Source organism: Ursus maritimus, unplaced genomic scaffold (assembly GCF_017311325.1).
Source record: "Ursus maritimus isolate PB19 unplaced genomic scaffold, ASM1731132v1 scaffold_14, whole genome shotgun sequence".
Taxonomy (NCBI): Eukaryota; Metazoa; Chordata; class Mammalia; order Carnivora; family Ursidae; genus Ursus; species Ursus maritimus.
The window spans coordinates 12,445,325-12,466,084 of NW_024423786.1; the positions used below are offsets into that span (position 1 = coordinate 12,445,325).

The 20,760-nt window shown below is 36.0% G+C and overlaps 1 protein-coding gene across 1 annotated transcript in view; it reads right to left on the bottom strand.

Annotated features, from left to right (window-relative positions):
* The window catches only part of ARL8B (ADP ribosylation factor like GTPase 8B), a 46,405-nt gene that overhangs the window by 11,394 nt on the left and 14,251 nt on the right, over nt 1-20,760 (bottom strand). The window contains exons 2-4 of the mRNA XM_008697936.2: nt 2,655-2,735; nt 1,054-1,127; nt 428-521 (exon numbers count right to left, since the gene is read on the bottom strand). Of these exons, the coding sequence (XP_008696158.2) occupies nt 428-521; nt 1,054-1,127; nt 2,655-2,735 (249 nt within the window). The remainder of the gene's footprint in view (nt 1-427; nt 522-1,053; nt 1,128-2,654; nt 2,736-20,760) is intronic.

Sequence of the window (20,760 nt, forward strand, 5' to 3'; positions counted from 1 at the left end):
TTCCGCAGGGAATCCTTTCTTCCCTCAAACTAGATCAAATCTCCCCTCTAATTTTAACTCATGGCTCCTGGTACCTCTCCTTCATAGCACTTATCAGAGCTGTATTATTCAAGTGATTTCATGGCATCTACCTTTCCTACTAAACCACAAACTCCATGATGGCAGGGAGCATGCTTCTATTCACTTCTGTTCATCACTGTCTTCCCCAGGACTGAGCACTGCTCCTATTATATATAGTTTAATAAATAGCTGGTTAAGAAATGAATAAATAGCACAGAGCCCGGTATATGGCTAGTATTCAGTAGAGATAAGCCTTTTAAGACTTTAAGACATTTAACTGATTTCAAAAACAATAAATCATGCATTTATAATTTTAATAATTATATTATCATCATATAACATAAAATAACAAGAACTCCATACTTACTGGAATTCCTTGTAACTGTGGTTTATCTAGAAGATTATGTAGTTCATTTCGAGAGGCTTCTATCTTTTCACGATCAGCAGCATCTATCATGTAACTTAAGGAAAAAAAAAAAGCGATTTCAAAATCTCATCTCCAAATTCTCTGATGGTCAAAATTAGGGATAAAGATTTTTAATTTTCATATTTATACTACCAAGGGACTCCTGGCTGGCTCAGTCAGAAGAGCATGTAACTCTTGATCTTGGGGTCCTGAGTTTGGGCCCCACACTGAGTGCAGAGATTACTTAAATAAACAAACTTTTAAAAAAGAGTTACATTACTGAAATTGTTAATCAAAATAAAGACCTAGATAAAGAAAATCTCAGTACCCAAAAATACTTTTAAGAAGACTATACTTAGATGCTAATACATGATAGTAAAACATTTATATCTCTTAGTTCTTAGATGCATGAACAAAAAAAAATAACTAAAATTCTCATTTATGATTAAATTTGTTAAAGTTTCATTATTAATGGGATTACACTAAGAAAGACTGTTATGGTATGAAATAAAAATTGAGCCTTCGGAAGTATTAAAAATAACCTTTTTTCCTGGAAACCTAAACTGACTTTTTAAAAAAGTGCTTACACAATGGCATTGACTCCTCTGCAGTACCGTTCCCACATGCTCCGGAATCGGGGTTGTCCTCCTATGTCCCAAATCTTTAAATCAAGACAGACAATTCTTAATTAAGATATATTTTTTTAAGATTTTATTTATTTACTTGACAGAGATAGAGACAGCCAGTGAGAGAGGGAAGACAAGCAGGGCGAGTGAGAGAGGAAGAAGCAGGCTCATAGCGGAGGAGCCTGACGTGGGGCTCGATCCCATAACGCTGGGATCACACCCTGAGCCGAAGGCAGACGCTTAACCGCTGTGCCACCCAGGTGCCCCTTAATTAAGATATTTTAAGTAATACAATGAAAGAAAAAGTAGCAGAAGAAGGAAAGAAAGATCAGGCAGATATGCCCATTTCCACAATGCTAGAGCCAAATTACTCCTGAAAAACCTGAGCTGAAACAAGTTCTTAATCTAGAAGCTCTTGGGTCCGCTTCTAAACTTGAAGCTCATATTTAATATGTTTACACTGGATCTAGTAAGTTCTACTAAAGAAGATTTTGTGCAATACTTTCTTTGCTTGTTAACCAATACATTTCCGTATTGAAAATGTATCTTTAAGAGAACATTTTCAGCAAGTACCAAATCACGCATCATCCAGATTTGAATGCCAAAAGAGAAAATAACAGTTCATTCAGAATCTATTAAGATTTAATTGTCTGATTGGGTATGCATTAATGCCTAATCATTTACAAAATTATTGTATCCACACAAAAGCTACTACCCACAATAATTTCATAATTATGCCTACTCAGTAGGTACTATTCTGGACACTGGCCTACATAAACATCTTAAGTCATGGTATGTATCTTCAAGAGGCTTCCAGTTTAACTATAGAACCTACAATATGCATAAAGAGACCCATACATGAAAAATGAGAAACTTCATTAGATTAGCTCCAGAAGAATTTAGTAAGCAGCTTCTGTGAGCCACAGGAATTGGGTGAAATGGCTGTAAGGGCTCAGACAATTAGACAATTGTTTAATTAGACAATTAAACGGCCATGAACTACAGAACACACACAAAAAAACTAAAATATGGCCCCTGATAAAGAGTCCAACAGTCCACGATTTAAACCTGTCAAATTAATTCTAAAAACAAAATTATGTTCAACTAGTTAGCTTTCTTATTATATAGTTTTAATTTTAGGGCTTAGTAGCAAAGAAAGAGAAAACTGGGTTACCATATATGTACCACAAATATAATACTAAATTACCAGTATTATAAATAATAAATTATCTTTCAATATAAAATACTGTCCATGAAATAATGTAATTCCACTCTCCAAATACAGAATCTCAAACATGGGATTTTTATTTCCTAGGAACATCTACATCGCAATTATTATTCTGCCAAGCCATATGTTAAGTTTTTTATGACACTTAATAACATTTCAACTTACACATTTTAATTTATGAGAGAAGAAAAAAACAACTGATTTACATTCTTTTGGAATATACCCATTCATGAGTTAAGAAGTACAAATAAGCATGCAAAAAACAAAGAAAAAGAAAACTTTGTAGCTGTATATGCTGACAATTTAAATCAAGTATGGCAAGAAGATCACGTACCTTTATTGTGACGTTACCTTTAGTTACTTTCCTCATGTTGAAGCCCACTGTGGGTATCATATCTTCACTGAATTGACCTGACTGAACAAAAGAAAACATCTGAAGTTAAGATTAATCAGTATTTATTGAGACATAACACGGCATAAGCTTTAAACATCAACAATGCTTCTATAACCATTTTAGTATATAACTAATTTTTTAGTGGTGGTAACAATATGTCTTAAGAAAACATTCTTTATAGGTGCACCTGGGTGGCTCAGTCTGTTAAGCGTCCAATTCTTGGTTTCATTTCAGGTCAGGATCTCAGGGTTGTGAGATCAAGCCCCTCTGCGGTGGGTGTGGAGCCTGCTAAGATTCTCTCTTTCCCTCCCCTTGCTCCTACCCACCCTCCTTAAAAAAGAAAAGAAAAGAAAAGAAAAGAAAAGAAAAGAAAAGAAAAGAAAAGAAAAGAAAAAAAGAGAAGAGAAGAGAAGAGTTCCTTTTACCTGCAATTCTTGAAGAGATACATTATTTTATTCATAAAACACATATTCCATTTAAAAAAAGATACTTTTAGTAAGATAAGAACTTTTTACAAATTTCCTTAAGTTTAAAAAAGAAATATTATGTATCACAACTACAAATGAAAATTTATTAATTCCCCACCTACACATAAATGTTAACACACAAAGTAGGAAATCAGAAATAAAACTTCAAAGTTCTCCATTTTTAGCATTTAAATTATTTTGACAATTTACAACTCACTGCTAAATAGCTTTCCCAAGTTTGTCTTTTAACGAGGCTTATAAAATATTTTGTCATTGTATAGGTTTTCCTTTTATGTAATCAATTCTGTTCTCTTTTTGGCTTCTGACCTTCTTCTCATAAGACTAAAATATTTTCTAATAGTATTTGAATATGTGGTCCATATATACAATGGAATATTACTCAGCCATCAAAAGAACGATTTCTCAACATTTGCTGCAACATGGACGGGATTGGAGGAGATAATGCTAAGTGAAATAAGTCAAGTAGAAAAAGACAATTATCATATGGTTTCACTCATTTACGGAACATAAGAAGTAGGAAGATCGGTAGAAGAAGAAAGGGAAGAAGAAAGGGGGGTAAATAGAAGGAGGAATGAACCATGACAGACTATGGACTCTGGGAAACAAACTGAGGGCTTCAGAGGGGAGGGGGATGGGGGAATGGGATAGGCTGGTGATGGGTATTAAGGAGGGCACGTATTGCATGGTGCACTGGGTGTTATACACAAATAATGAATCATGGAACTTTACATCAAAAACTAGGGATGTACTGTATGGTGACTAACACAATATAATAAATTGTTATAAAAAATTTTTAAAAATAAAATTTAAAATGTTCATCCATCTGGAATTTGATTTTACGGGGCAAGAAAGTTCCTTTTTCAATCACCTCACTCCTCATTTAAAAATCCACACATTCCTAACTAATTTGAAGTGATATGCCAAATGCCATACAGAGACACTTCTACATCTGAGTCAGTACTTTTCCATTAGTCTGTTTATTCCTAAATTAGGATTAAATGAGTTACTGCAGCTTGTATAATTTCATATTCTATACAGAAGATCAAGAATTTGGAATGTTTTCAAAATTGTCTTGGTTCATCACTCACATTCCAAATAAACTTTAGAAACTCATATTTCAGTTAAAATATTGACTGGAATTATATTAACTATATTAATTTGAGAAGGATTGCCCTGTATCAATTCTTGATATTTAACCGTGATCAAGTTTCTCCATCCAGGCACATGGTTTGTTCATTTAAACGTTCAAATCTTTTATATCTTTCACTAAAGTATAATTCTCATAACAGCCTTCACATTTCTAATATTCCTTATTTTTTTAAAGATTTACTTGAGAGAGAGAAAGACAGTGCAATCGGGGGGCATGGGAGAGGGGCATAGGGAGGAGGGACAGAATCTCAAGCAGACTCCTTGCTAAGCACAGAATCCAATGCAGGGCTCAACCCCATGACCCTGAGATCATGACGTGAGCAGAAACCAAGAGTCGGATGTCCAACCGACTCAGTCACCCAGGTGCCCCTCATAGACTCTACTTTGACTACAATTACGAAGTACATCTAATGAGTCACAGCTAATACTGACTTTATACATTTACATATTTATAAATTTTATTTACCAAATATTAATTTCTCAATTGACCTGACTCACTTTTTAGGTAAACAGCCCACGATTATGAAATCTCTCTCAACAAAGGAATGGTTAAACAAATACGACTATTTTCAACGCCCTAACACTGGTTGATTGTTTGCTGTGACCTTATGCTAGCCACACATGATTCTAAAACTGTCTACAAGTCCTGAGCACAATGAATTCCAATTTTACAAATTAATTTCCTCTACATAACTCCAAAGTTCTATGTTCCCCCCACCCCCCCATTCAGTGGAGTTCAGGCTGATTTCAGAAAAACGATGTTAACCACAATCACTACTTTCATTTATATTAAACATTATAATTCTCAGAACTTTCACATATGATTTATATGTGAAAATCTAGTCATGACATCAAAACTACATATATCAAAACTAGTAATAATACAACAACAAAAATAGAACCTGATTAAAAGGGGAGCAAAGGCAACACCAAAGGCACTATCCATGAAAGCAACCATAAGGTGGACTTCATTAAAATTAAAAACTGCTATGTGAACAAGGTTTCTAAGAGTTACAATGTTAAGAAAAGACGCACAGAGTAGGAGAAACTATTTGTAAAAAAAGATACATCCAATAAAGGACTATTATCCAAAATATACAAAGAACTCTTTAAACCTCAACAATATGAAAAAAAAAAAACAACAACCCGATTAAAAAATGAGCCAAAGACCTCAACCAATACTTTACCAAAGAAGGCAAATAAGCATACCGCACATCATATGTCATCAGGAAAATACAAATTAAAATCAGATACCACTGGTACACTTATCAGAGTGGCCAAAATCTGGTGCACCAATAATACCAAGGACGTGGAACAACAGCAACTCTCACTCATTACTGGTGGTAATGCAAATGGTACAGCCACTATTGAAGACAGTTTGGTGGTTTCTTACAAAACTAAATATACTCTTACCATTCAATCAAGCAATCATGCTCCTTCATTTTTATCCAAAGATGCTGAAAACTTAAGACTGCACAAAAACCTACACATTAATGTTTACAGCATCTTTATGCATAACTGCTAAAACTTGGAAGTAACCAAAGTGTCCTTCAGTAAGTTAATGCATAAATAAACTGTGTCATATCCAGGAAATGGAATATTATTCAATACTAAAAAGAAATGAGCTACCAAGCCACAAAAAGACATGAAGGAATCCTAAAAACATATCTAAATGAAGGACTCAATTTGGAAGGACTACATACCATTCCAACAAAATGACTGAAAACATGACTCCAGCAATATTCTGAAAAAGGCAAAACTATGGAAACAGTAAGAAGATTAGTGGTTGATAGGTGGTGAAGGGGTGGGGAGGAAATGAATAGGCAGAGCACAGAGGATTTTTAGACAATAAAAAGAAAAACTCTGCATGATACCATAATGATGGACACATGTCATTATACTTTTGTCCAAACCTATACAATGTACAACAAAGAGTGAAAAATAATGTAAACTATGGACTTTGGGTGATTGTGATGTGTCAACGTAAGTGCATCAATTGTAACAAATGTACCACTCTGGTGTGGGATGCTGATAATGGGGGAAGCTGTGAGTGTAGGGGCAGGAGCTACATGGAAACTCTGTACCTTCCCCTCCTCGATTACGTTGTGAACCTAAAACTGCTCTAAAAAAAATCCTTTTTTTCTTTTTTCCTAAGAGAGAGAAGCAGGCTCCCCAATTAGCAGGGAGCCCAGTGTGGGGCTTGATCCCAAGACCCTGGGTTTCTGACCTGAGTCGAAGGCAGACGCTTAACCGACTGAGCCACCCAGGTGCCCCGCTCTAAAAAAACCTTAACAATAACTGTTTTTTAAATGGGCAAAGGACTTGAAGAGACATTTCTCCAAAGGAAATATACAAATAGCTAATAAGAACATGAAAAGATGCTCACCATCACTAATCAAATGATGGAAATGCAAATCAAAACCACAAAAGATACCACCCTCATGCCCATTAAGATGGCTATGATCAAAAACAAAAACAACAAAATACAAATTAACAAGTTATAGTGAGGATATGGAAAAATTGCAACCCTGGTGCATGGTTGCAGGAATGTAAAATGGTGCAGCTGCTAAGAAAAACAGTATAGAAGTTCCTGAAAAGGTTAAAAATAGAATTACCACATGATCCAGCAATTCTACTTCCAATATGTACCCAAATGCACTGAAAGCAGGGACTCAAAAAGATATCTGTATACCCATGTTCACAGCAGCATTATCCAAAACAGCCAAAAGGTGGAAGAAACCCAAAGGCCACTCGCAGATGAATGTGGTTTATTCCTACAATGTAATACTATTCAGCCTTAAAAAAAAGTTTATTCATGCTAAAACACAGATGAGCATTTTGAAGACAGTATAATAATATAAATAAGCCAGATACAAAAAGACAAATACTATATAGTTCTATTCACATGAGAAACCTAAAATAGTTAAATTCATAAAGACAGAAAGTAGAATGGTATTTGCCAAAGGCTAGGGAGAAGGGGGAAATAGAGAGTAACTGCTTAGTGGGTATGGAATTTGTTTGAAGCAATTAAAAAGTTCCAGGGGCCCCTGGGTGGCTGTCAGTTAGCCTTCAACTTTGTTCCAGCTCAGGTCGTGATCTCTGAGTCGTGGGATGGAGCACTGTGTCAGGCTCAGCACTCTGCTTGGCATGGAGTCAGCTTGAGATTCTCTCCCTCTCCCTCTACCCATCCTCCTGCTCGCTCTCTCTCTAAATGAATGAATAAAATCTTTAATAAAAAAAAGTTGTATAGATGTATGGTGATATACTTAATACTACTGAACTAACTGTATACTTAAGAATAGTTAATATGTGGAATACTCCTCAGCCATCAAAAAAACCAAAATCTTGCCATCTGCAACAAACTACAAGGTAGAACTATAGGGTGTTATGCTAAGCGAAGTTAAGTCAATCAGAGAAAGACAATTGTCCTATGATCTCACTGATACGTGGAATTTAAGAAACAAAACAGAGGATCATAGGGAAAGAGAGGAAAAAAACAAAACAAGACCAAATCAGAGAGGAAGACAAACCATCAGAGACTCTTAAGCATAGTAAACAAACTGATGGTTGCTGAAGGGGAGACGTGTGGGGGGATGGGGTAACTGGGTGATGGACATTAAGGAGGGCACCTGATGTACTGAGCACTGGGTATTAGACTGATGAATCACTGACCACTACCTCTGAAACCAATATTACGTTATATGTTAACTGAATTTAAATAAAAATAAATAAACGTAAAAAAAAAAAACAATAGTTAAGAGGGTGGGGTACGTGGGTGCTGCAGTCAACTCAGTGAATGACTCTTGGTTTGGGCTGGGGTCATGATCTCAGGATTGTGAGACGAGCTCTGCATTGGGCTCCACACTCAGCACAGAGTCTGCTTAAGACCCCCTCTCCCCCCTGCACGTGCTCTCTCTCTCGAATAAATAAATAAATCTTTTTTAAAAAGTCAAGGGACGCCTGGGTGGCTCAGTCATTAAGCATCTGCCTTTGGCTGGGGTCATGGTCCCAGGGTTCTGGGATCGAGCCCCGCATCAGGCTCCCTGCTCAGGGGAAGCCTGCTTCTCCCTTTCCCACTCCCCCTGCTTGTGTTCCCTCTCTCTCTGTCAAATAAATAAATAAAATATTTTTTATAAATAAATAAAGTCGAGATGTTAAATTTTGTTTTGTGTACTTTAGCACAATTTAAAAACTAATATGCTGTAAGAAGAGGTGATTATTATTTTATAGAACAGGAAATAAATTCCCAAGGTCACATAGCTCAATAGTGGTTGATTCTGTTTTTCTTAAAGATTTCCACTGTAATTATATGTATTGTAGTAAGTTTTAATTGATGTCTGAAGTGAGGTCCATGTGAGATAATGCCTCATTTGTTTGGTATCATTAGGAAGTAGGTGTTTTACACAATGAAGCAGCCAGAAATGCTAAACTTTTTAAATGCCAAAACTTTTAAACTAGCTTACACAGGAAGCTTTCTGAAATGCATTACATACTTAAGGTGCCAGGGTGGCTCACTCTCTCTCAAATAAATAAAATCATTAAAAAAAAAACTAAAAAATAATAAATGCAATACATACTTAGCTAACTTCTCACACATAATTTATGGAACATGATTTAATGTGCTCTTGGTATTTCAAAGTTACTTAATCAATTGTAAAACAAGAAAACAAAGATAACCCTTACAGGCCCTTCTGGCAAAAAATTTAATGATTGTCAACATCTAGTATAGTACCATCCCATGATAAAATGATGTAGGGGTCTGCAGTATAGTGGGGTGTTGACCCTAAAATTTCTTTGATGTTCCTTCATCTCCTTTGTCCATACTTCGTACTGGTGGCAGAAGCTAACTATAACTTTCTTTAATTCAGTTGCTAGTGCTAATCTGCAATGGCTGAAAATTAGGTAATCAAGTTCTTGGGTTTTTAATCCAAAAACATCTTGAGCACAGAAATATGTTTAATAAATACTTAACTGTGATGCATGGATTTTGTGCTATAACTACTTTATAAACTTGGAAGCATTTCTACTGCTTTCCTAGTATCAAATCTTAATCCTCACTTTTCAAAGCTTGTGCTGAATGACTAAACCACTGAGTTGGCAGTTGTTCTCTAGGTAACAGAGAATTTATTTCTGTGCTGTCAAAATGCCACTAAACTGAGACAAGCAATTTGGGAAGCAAATAGGGGCTTGAAAAAAAATACTACTTAATTGTGTATCATCCTATTTACTTAAACAAATTTAACACTTAAATAATACCAGACACTGTTCTTAGCACTTAATAAATATTGATACAAGTAGCACTCACTGATTTTGTGATGATGGATAGAACTGTAGTCATCTACACACACCCTATAAGCCAAAGTCTCAAGGCAATATTTCCAGAGTTTGTTAATTTAGGCAAAATAAATCTGAAGCAAAATAGGTGGTAAAAAGAAGACTATCCTCTAAGCCTGGGAATCTTATTACCAATTTTTGCTACTTACTAACCACACGCAAATGATTTTACCTTTTTTTTTTTTTAAGATTATTTATTTATTTATTCATTTGTCAGAGAGAGCGTGCACAAGCAGGGGGAGGGCAGGCAGAGAGAGAAGCAGGTTCCCTGCTGAGCAAGGAGCCTGATGCCTGGACTCGATCCTAGGATCCTAGGATCATGACCTGGGCCAAAGGCAGACGCTTAACCAGCTGAGCCACTCAGGCATCCCTGATTTCACCTTTAAAAGGAAGCTACCTTATATAGAAGAAGAGGGAATTGGAAGAGTATGTCCAAAGCCACTTCCAGCTCTAACATTTACGGTTTTGTATTTTATTTACTGGCCTCTCATTTAAAATATAGTTAAGCAAGAGATAAATGCCTACAACAGTACAAAAATGTGGCTCTCTCTTTCCAAAATTCTTTGGTATATGAAAGGCTAAAAGCAAACCTTGTCCCAGAAAGGTTTCCTTTACTGCTAACTCACATGTAGATCTGGGGAGAACACAGTGAAATACTCACACATTTCAGTGCTTTAAAGGAGGGATTCTAAATTAATTAGGTTAGATTTTACAGTTGCTCATTACTGGTGGTAATGCAAAATGGTACAGCCACTATTGAAGACAGTTTGGTGGTTTCTTACAAAACCAAATATACTCTTACCATTCAATCAAGCAATCATGCTCCTTCATATTTATCCAAAGATGCTGGAAACTTAAGACCGCACAAAAACCTACACGTTAATGTTTACAGCATCTTTATGCATAACTGCTAAAATGTTAATAGTCTGATCTTGGTAAAGGGTATATGGATGTTCTTTGCAATGCTTTTATTCCTACAACTTTTCTGTAAATTTGAAATTATTTGCAAACAATACATTTTTTAAATGACAATTTTTAAATGGGGATCATCAAATACCACCTTCTCCTATATTCCACCAATGACAACTGGAATTAGAAGATATATCAGCCATGCCACTACTACCTATTCCCTACTACAATAGTAAAACTCATGAATACACCCAATCATAAGGAATTCCAACAAGTTCAGGAACAAGTCATTGCTAACCTTGTTCTATCTATCCTTTAATATTCTAAAAGGACACTCATTTATAGATATCTTCTAATAGAAAAATCCATGTTTTGTATTTCATAGTTTTGGTATAAAGTTGAACCTTCTGGGCTTTAAAACTGGCATTTTAAAATCTACTCCAGTGTTTCAATATTTATTTACAACCTGGGAAATGCATTAAGATAGTGTGTTCTACACCTAGGCTTCTCTTGGTTTTTGGAACTAAACATATTTTCCTTTTCTTTCAAACCACTTAATTGTTACCACTGTGAACACAATCATCATGTCTGAGGCAATCTCCCTTACAACACTCTTTTTAAGGGGCTAGAAAAGATAATCATTCACTATAGTAGCACTTCAAGAATCATTAATATAATGTTCAATTTTCTCCCAATTTTAGAACACTATGGACAATCTCTTCTTTAATAATTTCCCAAAAGACAACAATTTGTTCTCAGTTTTATGTGCAAATCTGGACTTAACTTCCAACTACAGACATAACTCATTCCCAACGAACATCAGTTTGAAAGCACACATTAAAAAATCTGTTTGGCTAACTGAATCTTAATAACCAAAGAATAACTTCTCTCAAAATTCCAGTGCATTTGTTTGTGGTTTGTTTGTGGGTTTTGCTTGTTTGGGGGTTCTCTGTAGTACTTATTACAGAGAATTAAGAACCACATCAAAATTTTAAATTTCAGTTTCCTCAGGGACATAATCAAGTAAGGCCTCTTTTCTTCAAATGGCCCAAATTCTCAAAATGGGCCACTGTTCTAAATAAACTAAGCTTAGAAATTATTTCTCTGAAGCAAATCAAATAATAGAAACTTTCTACAAAGTCATAAAATTCCAAGATTATCCTTCAAAAAAATGATGCAACTTGCAACACCGACTCAAAAAAACTTTTAACTCTTCAAGAAATACTAGCTAAAGGAGTAACAGCATCCTTAGGTTCTTGCAAAGACAGGCCCCCTATGTAGACTGTGGTCTGGATGCCAATGTTTTTCATCTGGTCTCGAAATTCAAATCCACCTGGGCTCAGTGAGGATGTGCTCTTCCATCTGTGCTGTCTACACAGATGAGGAAAAAGTGGTTACAGCTTTCAGGCTTGGCATTCGTGAACTCTGGCTTAGGGGTGCTGCCGTAGGCAAGCCAATTACAAAAGCCTGTTTCACACATGACCCAATCATTGGCAGCACACGGAGACAATGAATGTGTGTTGTACTGATTCATGAACACCATTTCCTCTATGGTCATAAACCCACAAAGTACTTTGCCTCCACTTTTACTCATTCATTTATTCACTCACTTATTCAAACAACAGAAGGAAAGAAAAGAAACTAGGAAACAAATATAAAATATCACACTAATATACACCATTTAAAACAAAGGAGGTAACATGGGATGACTGGGTATCCAGAAGCCCTCTCTGAAGTAGTGACATTTAAGCATCTAAAGATAATTTAAAATCTACAAAGGATAATAGGCCAGCTTCTGCACATAACCTACCTGTTGTGCTACTTGAATACTGGTAAGGAAATCTAAATTTCAGTTCCAGCTATGCCACTTTCGACTGCATATAAACACAACTTTGAACACTCTTGCTCAGAATGCAAAGGTTCTACGTCCTCTGTCCTTATAGCTGCTTCTCTGTCTATAGCTACTTCACTTCCTCCATTTCCTCAAGTGCTTCTACTCCCTTCCCTTTGCTTTTCTTCTTTCCTGAGTCTCAAAAGCTACTGTAGATAGGAGTTTCTGCTGCCAAACAGGCCTTTAATAAGAAGGGCATTCCTTTCATCTCTGAGGCAAACAGACCCACTCCAACCCACAAGTTGTAATATTTAACTCCTAACTGCTGTCCTGGTCCTCACAAACCACTCAAGCATCGCCTCTCTGCCCACAAAGGCATTCTTGATTGGTAAGACTTTTCTTCCTAGGACCATACCTGAATCTAAGGGTCCAGAAAGCCAAGTCTCCAGGTTTTAGTGTTAAAGTTGCCAGTATCTGGTTTGTTTTGTTTTGTCCTTTATTAATGTTTTTAAATTTATGGTAATTTGGCAAGCAATCAAGTTTGCCCTGGAAGGACTGGAGGTGAATAGCTTATTTTTCAAGTGAACTATTAGTAGGTTTTTTACATTGTTAGGATATATATAACACCCCAAACAGTAGCAACATGGATTTTAAAATAGCTCTTTTTGGGTGGCACCATTAAAACTGAGTGAAAGACATTATGTTTTCTTTGACACTAGGGTATGAAAACTAAATATAACAGACAAAAATTCTCCAAATAAGAACTTTTTTAAAGCATAATGGCAAAGGGAATGCTCTAACTACTAATTAAATGCCTGTCATTCCAATTCAACTCATTTTAAACAACTAATTAATCCTTACTTCTTGCTAATACCAACAGGGCTACTTTGAGGCAATCTCCTTTACAAAGATAACTCTTGAGGATTAAAATGTTCTCAAAACCACAGTTTCAATTAGGAGCCTGAAAATTCTCATCTCTGCTAACCTCTATTCCTGAAGAAAATTCATTTCAAAAGGTCTCTAATGACTATTTCCTATGTTCACTATACCTTTCATTAATGGCATTTTAATAATGGTTTTACTAAATCTATATCCAAAGAACTGCTTAAGGAAAACTCAACTTGCTTGTCTGTAAAATAATTTGCTGGTGAGCATCCCTAGTCAAACACTCAGAGACCACATCACAATGCATTTTCACGAAGATACACAGAAATTATCACAATGCAGTAATAATGTGAAGATGGATCCCAAAAGAAATCAGTGCTACAGACCTTTAGCAAATATAGTTTTGTTAACCTGTCAAGTCACTAATATGTCTGGATGTATTTCCCATAAGCATCAAGGCTCCACCATAAATCTTTAATAAACACCTGTGTCTTTACATAAAAAGACTACTACTTATCTTCACATGTGAGCTAAAGAAGGTTCTAAAGTCAGAAGCATGAGACTGGGAAAAATTAGCATACAGTCACATCTTCAGGCCTTGATACTATTCTACTGGTTGGTCTCTACTTTTTTTTTCTTCTTTTCTTTCTAACTTAAACACTGTTTCATAAAGAAAGTGATTTTCTATATTTAAAACTTTCTTTCCTTTTTTCTGGGAAAACGGGGTACTTAAGAACTAGAATGAGAAGGAGACCTCTTTTCTTGCTGCATGTCCCCTGCCTGTGTGCGTGTTTAGCTTGTTCAAAAAGATATTACAAAACATGTCCGTCAAATCCCAAAATAGGGTTCTACTACTAAATTAAAAGGGGGATTCCTAGAACCACCCAATGCTCAAAGTCAGTAAATTATATATGTAACAAAAGTCCTTTAGTCATAAGGAAAACTGCTTTATGGCAAGGCTTCATCATATATAACAAATATTTAACCTGCAAACAGTACACTGAATTTCACTCTTCAAAACAAAGTAACAGGTCTATCAAACTCTATTAAAGCCAGAATCAGAAGAAAAATAATAATTTTAATGTAATTAATAAAGCCCATCCTACAAAAGTAAAATGGATGATAGTCATTTCAGGACAGTTTAGTAACTGTGGAGTTACTGTAAGAGTCTGTGGAGTTATTATAAGAGGTGCTGTTCATTTTCTCACATAATAGATGTTAAAACACAAGGAAATAGAAATAGTGTTAGTTTGGTGGTTATGACTGAGACTCTGGAGACGGGTTATACTAGGTTGTAACTCTGGTCTTACCACTTGCCTAGCTTTGTGTCCCCCTTGCATGCTCCTTAATTTTGCAATGCCTCACTTTTCCCAAATATAAAATGGAGATAACAGTCACTATCTCACAGAGTTGTTTAAAAATTAAATCAATTTTAAAAATTAAATCAAGTAAAACACATACAGCATTTATAACAATGCCTCTTCAGAAACAGGTACAGAGAAAGCATTTAATATTTGCTATCATCATCATTACAGTCCATTAAATGTGATGTAATGTTAAAAAGCAATGCACAGGGTTCTGGTTAAGATTAGTTAAGCACACTCTACCCTATCCACTGAGTGTAACTAAAAACCCTGGACAGAATGCATGCAGCACCTGAGGGCTCTGAAAAGTATGTGGAAACAGGTAGAATAGAAAAGGAAGTCAGAACTCAAAGCACAAGCAATCTGGTGCTATTTCCTAGTTGTTTTCTTTCCTCCCAACCTCCCAGCCTGGATCAAAGGCAGCCCAAATGCCAGAAATGTATACCAGGCATGAAAAGAAAAGGCTCCAAGAAAAGCACCTTCTCTTTTGAGTCTGAGGACTGTGCGTGTGTGTTGGGGGTGAGGGGAAGGGGATGATGGCAGGACAGGACAGAGAGTGGGAAAAGTCCCCTGCATTTTTTCCTCTCTCCCCTGCCATGGCCTCCAGACAAAACCAAGCCTGAAAGCTATGAGCATCTATGGCAGCGATGGTCAGGCAGGCATTCCTTAGAAAAGGATCCTCTCTAACCATAGGAACCCTGGTCCAAAAAGTGCTTGTAGTGGGGGCAGGATGGGGCGTGGATACAGAGAGGACTCCCTGTTGATTATTTTCTGTCTATTCTCTTGGCCCGTGAGATAGATTCAGTTGAGGGAAGGACACAGCAAAGGAGGGATAACAAAGCCCCAAGTTTGTAGACAGAGGATCAGGAAAGTGGGGAAAGGGCTGTGAGCAACAGTAGGGGGAAATATGCAAAGGGAAGATCTAGAGAAATAGGCCCCACAGAGTTGTACATGAACTCCTGGGCTCATCTCTAAACTGGTATATGGATCTGACCCTAAAAAATACATCAAAGGCCTTGAGAACTAAACTACTAAGTAGACTACTTGCCAGGTTTCTGGTTAATGCCCTACACAGTATATAGCCAGGAATAATCCAAATGTTACTACCGAGGTTTTGAAAACCGGACATTAGAAACAAAGCCTACAGAAGAAGGCAGGTTGGATCTTTCGGCCTGAACTGAACTGGGTCAAATGCATACTAAAACAAAACAAGTCATTCTCCATAGGATGTAAACAAAACCCAGACTTGCAATATTCAAAGTGTCCACAATAACTGAAAATATGAAGAATCAAGAAAATTCAACAACTACCAAAGGAAAAAATCACAGACTAGAAGCCAACATCAAGATGACCCCAATGTTGGAAATATGAGACAAAGACTATCATAACCACGCTCCAAGGATGAAATGAATGTAACAGGGAGTTTCAGCAGGTAAATAAAAGTTATAAAATAGAACCAAATGAAAAATCTTAGAACTAAAAAATACAGTAAGAAAACAAAACCAGGGGCGCCTGGGTAGCGCAGTCGTTAGGCGGCTGCCTTCGGCTCAGGGCGTGATCCCGGCGTTCCGGGATCGAGTCCCACATCAGGCTCCTCCGCTGGGAGCCTGCTTCTTCCTCTCCCACTCCCCCTGCCTGTGTTCCCTCTCTCGCTGGCTGTCTATCTCTGTCAAATAAATAAATAAAAAATTAAAAAAAAAAAAATAGGGAAACCTAGAACTTCAGGAATTAAGGGAAAGCAATAGAAATGGTAACATCTGGGTAAATGTAAAGTAACTATTGTCTTCCTTTCGAATACTTAAAATGTTTGATGGTTACAAGCAAAAATTATAACATTATCTGGTGCTGTTTTCAATGTATGTAGATATAATATGACAATAGCACCATATAGACAAGAAGGGAAAAGGACCTATATGGTGGTAAGGTTTCTACATTCCACATGAAGTGATAACATATTAATTCTAAGTAAACTAGGTAAAGTATGTATACTGTAATAGCTAGGACAATCACTAAAGAAGCCATACAAAGAGAATAGTCAAAACTGCAATAAATTAGTGAAAAATAATCCAACTGAAAAGAAAGCAAGAAAGAAGAAACAAAGGAATAAAAAACAAAGGAGACAAACAGAAAACAAATCATAGAACTAAATCCGAACATGTCAATAATTACGATTATATACAAAAGTAAATGCTTATCTAAACACACCAATTAAAAGACAGAGATTGTCAGAATATTTTTTTAATAAAAAGACCCAACTATACACTGTCTACAAGAAACCTACTCTAAGTATAATGATAGAGGAAGGTTAAAAGTAAAAGGATAGAAAGAGTAATACCATACTGGCACTAACCAAAAGAAAGCTGGAGTAGCTATACTAATATCAAACAAACTAGACTTGAGAAAATGATAAAAGAACCAATTCACCAAGAGCATATAACATCCTAAATGTGTATGCACCTAACAACAAAGCTTCAAAATACATAAAATTAAAACTGATGAAATTGAAAGGAGAAATAAATCCACAATTACAGACTCAGAATTCCTCTCATGTTGACAGAATGAACAGCAAGAAAGCCAGCAAAGATAGAGAATATAACATCACTAACAATCAAGTGGATCTGACATTTATAGAAGTTTAAAGAATGCTCCATTCAAAAAGAGAATACACATTTTCTTCAAGTGAACATGGAACATTCATTCAAGATAAACCATATCCTGACCATAAAATGAAGCTTAAGAAATTTAAAAAGATTTGAGTCATACAAACATGTTTTCTGACTATAATAGAATTAAGCTAGAAATAACTAATACAATAGTATCTGGAAATAACCAAATATTTGGTTATATATAATCTATGGGTCAAAAAGGAAGTCTTAAAGAAAATTAGAAAATATTTTAAACTAAGTGAAAAACACATTAAATTTGTGAGATGTAGCTAAAGTAGTGTTTAGAAGGAAACTAAGACACTCAAATGTTTATATTAGAAAATTCTCAAATTAAAACTTAAAGAATTAAAAAGCAAATATGTACAACATTATTACTATAATTAACACTGCTGTATGCTATTTTGAAAGTTGTTAAAAAAATAAATCTTAAGAGTTCCATCACAAAAAAGTTTTTCTTTTTTGGTACCTGTAGATGATAGGCACTAACTATTGTTATAGTTATTAACTTGTGATAATCATTTCACAATATATGAAAGTCATTATGTCATATACCTTAAACCACACAGTGCCATATTTCAATTTTATATCAATAAAATGGGGGGGGCAAAATAAATCCAAAACAAACAGAAAACACTAAGAGTAGTAATCAATAATACTAAACAGAAAATCCACAGAAGTCAATGAAACCAATAGCTAATTCTCTAAAAAGACAAAACTGATAAACTGACAGAAGAAAACAGGGGAAACAAAAATTACCAATATCAATAATGAAGGAAGGGATATCCCTAAATTCTACAGATATTAAATGTATTATAAGAAATACTATAAACTCTATGCACATAAATTCAACACCACCACTGAAATGGACAAATTCTTAAAAGTCAATCTATCAAAACTAAGCAGGAAGGAAAAAACTGAGTAGTCCTCTGTCAATTAAAGAAATGTAATTAATGATTTTTCAATCCCTTTTGGGGGGGGAATTTTTTAATGTTTTGTATAATCTCTACCATCAATGTGGGGCTCAGACTCACAACCCCGAGATCAAGAGTCACACGCTCCACCAACTGGGCCAGTCAGGCACCCCATTTTAAATCTCTAAATAATATCCAGACCCAAATGGTTTCATGGGTGAATTCTACCGAACTTTTTTTTTTTTTAAAGATTTTATTTATTTATTTGTCAGAGAGAGTGTAAGCAGGGAGAAGCAGGCTCCCTGCTGAGGAGGAGTCTGATGTGGGACTTTATCCCAGGACCCTGGGATCATGACCTGAGCCGAAGGCAGATGACTGACTGACTGGGCCACCCAGGTGTTCCTTACCAAACATTTAAATAAAAAATAACACCAATTCTACAAAATCTCTTCCCCAAAAATACAAGAGGCAGGAATATTTTCCAACTCATTTTATGAGTCAAGCATTACCCTGATACCAAAAAGTAGTTTACAATATTCAAAAAAAAGTGGATACACTGTCCTAAAACAAGTATACTGACATAGGACAATAAGAGATAGCAAGAGGGATAGCTAGAAAATTCACACCCATCTACAGCAAAGTTCTATAAACTAATGGATTTGTTTGTGATTTGGGGACAACAACCCTTAACTAAGGGAGATATCATTTGCTGAATGATTTAGATCAATTTTGTTCAACCAAATGCTGGTGTGTGGAAGTAGGGGAGTGGGGGCATACGAACCCCCACCCCCATCAGGATGTTACTGGTGGTAACCAATGTTCTCCCGTAACCCTGGAATCATTTATTCTAACCTAAAATTTTCAGAATACAACAAACCATTGTTCCACACATACAGCTGCATCCCTCAGGCTGTCTTTTCTTACTGTACCCTTGGATTAGTTTTAAGCAGTCTGGAAACCTGTTCCAATACTCACTAAATAGAGAATTAAGGACAAGATTAGAAGATTAGTCTGTGTTGGAATTTAGCCATGAGGCTTAGTTCCTTCCTGACGAACCAACCAGAGAACATTATTTTTAAAACAGCTTGCGCATAGTCCCCAAAGTGAAGAAGACAAGCTAATCACATCTTATATGGGAAGATGCCATGACCACTGCTACCTCTGAAAGAATACAACTGGGAAGGCCACTGGGAACCCTGCAAGCTTTACATCACATATTGCCCTATTTTTTTTAAGACAGGACACCCTGTAGGAATTGAATTGACTCATTCAGAATTCCCAGGTCCAACATCATCCATTAACTATTTTTGCTTCCCGTTCAGCTCCATTTCTTTAATTTTACAGAGGTTTTTCTGGGCTATTAAGAAATCTAACTGGTGATGAACATTTTATATAATTTTCTGAGTCTACTTCATTCTACTTCCGAGACAATAAACTTCAATGCTCACTGAAACTGTAACATCCATTAGTGGCTATTTAGATCTGCAATTAAACAAATGTCAGAGACATCACTGAGAAGTCACCCAGGAAGTGTCTCCTAGTTTAGAATTTAACCCATAACTTCTACTGCTACTCAGCTACTCAGAACCTTTAAATATGAGAAAGAAAAAGCCTCTAAATGTAACCAAAGATTACAGCATATCATGCCAGATGACAGCATATGAATGACCTCTTATCAGATCTCTTTTCTAACTAGAAGATAAACGAAGCTGTTGAAACCCTGCTCCACAGGTATATGATAAAAGAGAGGCAGTAGTCCCTTCCTTATCTTTTAAAGACTAGCCCAGGCATCCTTGACAGCAGTAGTGGAAGCAAGAAAATGTTTATAAATACAACTCTAATGTCAGACTCTGGACAAAATTAACTTTGGCACCTATTATTAGGATACATTAAAATCTGGATTTTAATTTTTTAGTCCTTTATCTCCAACTTGTAACCTTTTCCTGCCTTGTAGATTCGCAACCTTATCTCCTCCACTAATAACATCAAGTGGACTACTTTGCGCTTTTCCCCACTGTAAAACCTTTAGTAACACTGCTTAGATTTCAAAATATTTAAGTTACTAATTCCCTAAAAACATTTTAAACCAGATAACACGTCGAGTCTTTTAGCTATCTGTTTACTTATGTATCAATAGAGACATCTCTGTTTCTACATTTATCAGTTTGGCAGTACAGTGTGTGGCTGCAGAAGGTGCCATAGTCTGAATACATTTCTCTTTCAGTAGCTGTTTTTCAGCCTCTGGCTCTCTCTGGGTGTCCCTGAAAAAACACTAAACATTGTAAAGCTACTCCATTAGCTCAGTCAGTGTTATCAGCATTGCTTCATACTGAAACGCAGCTCTTAAATGATGGGCAGTCATGAAATACTGAGTCATTGTACAGTGCTCAGGTTCCAAACTGCTGCGTCTTCTAAATGCTAAAATCATTATTTATTCAGTAGCTGTCTACAAACCCACTTACTACCGTCCAGGTGGGGAGCTTAGCAGGGAATTAGAAGTGCAGGAAGA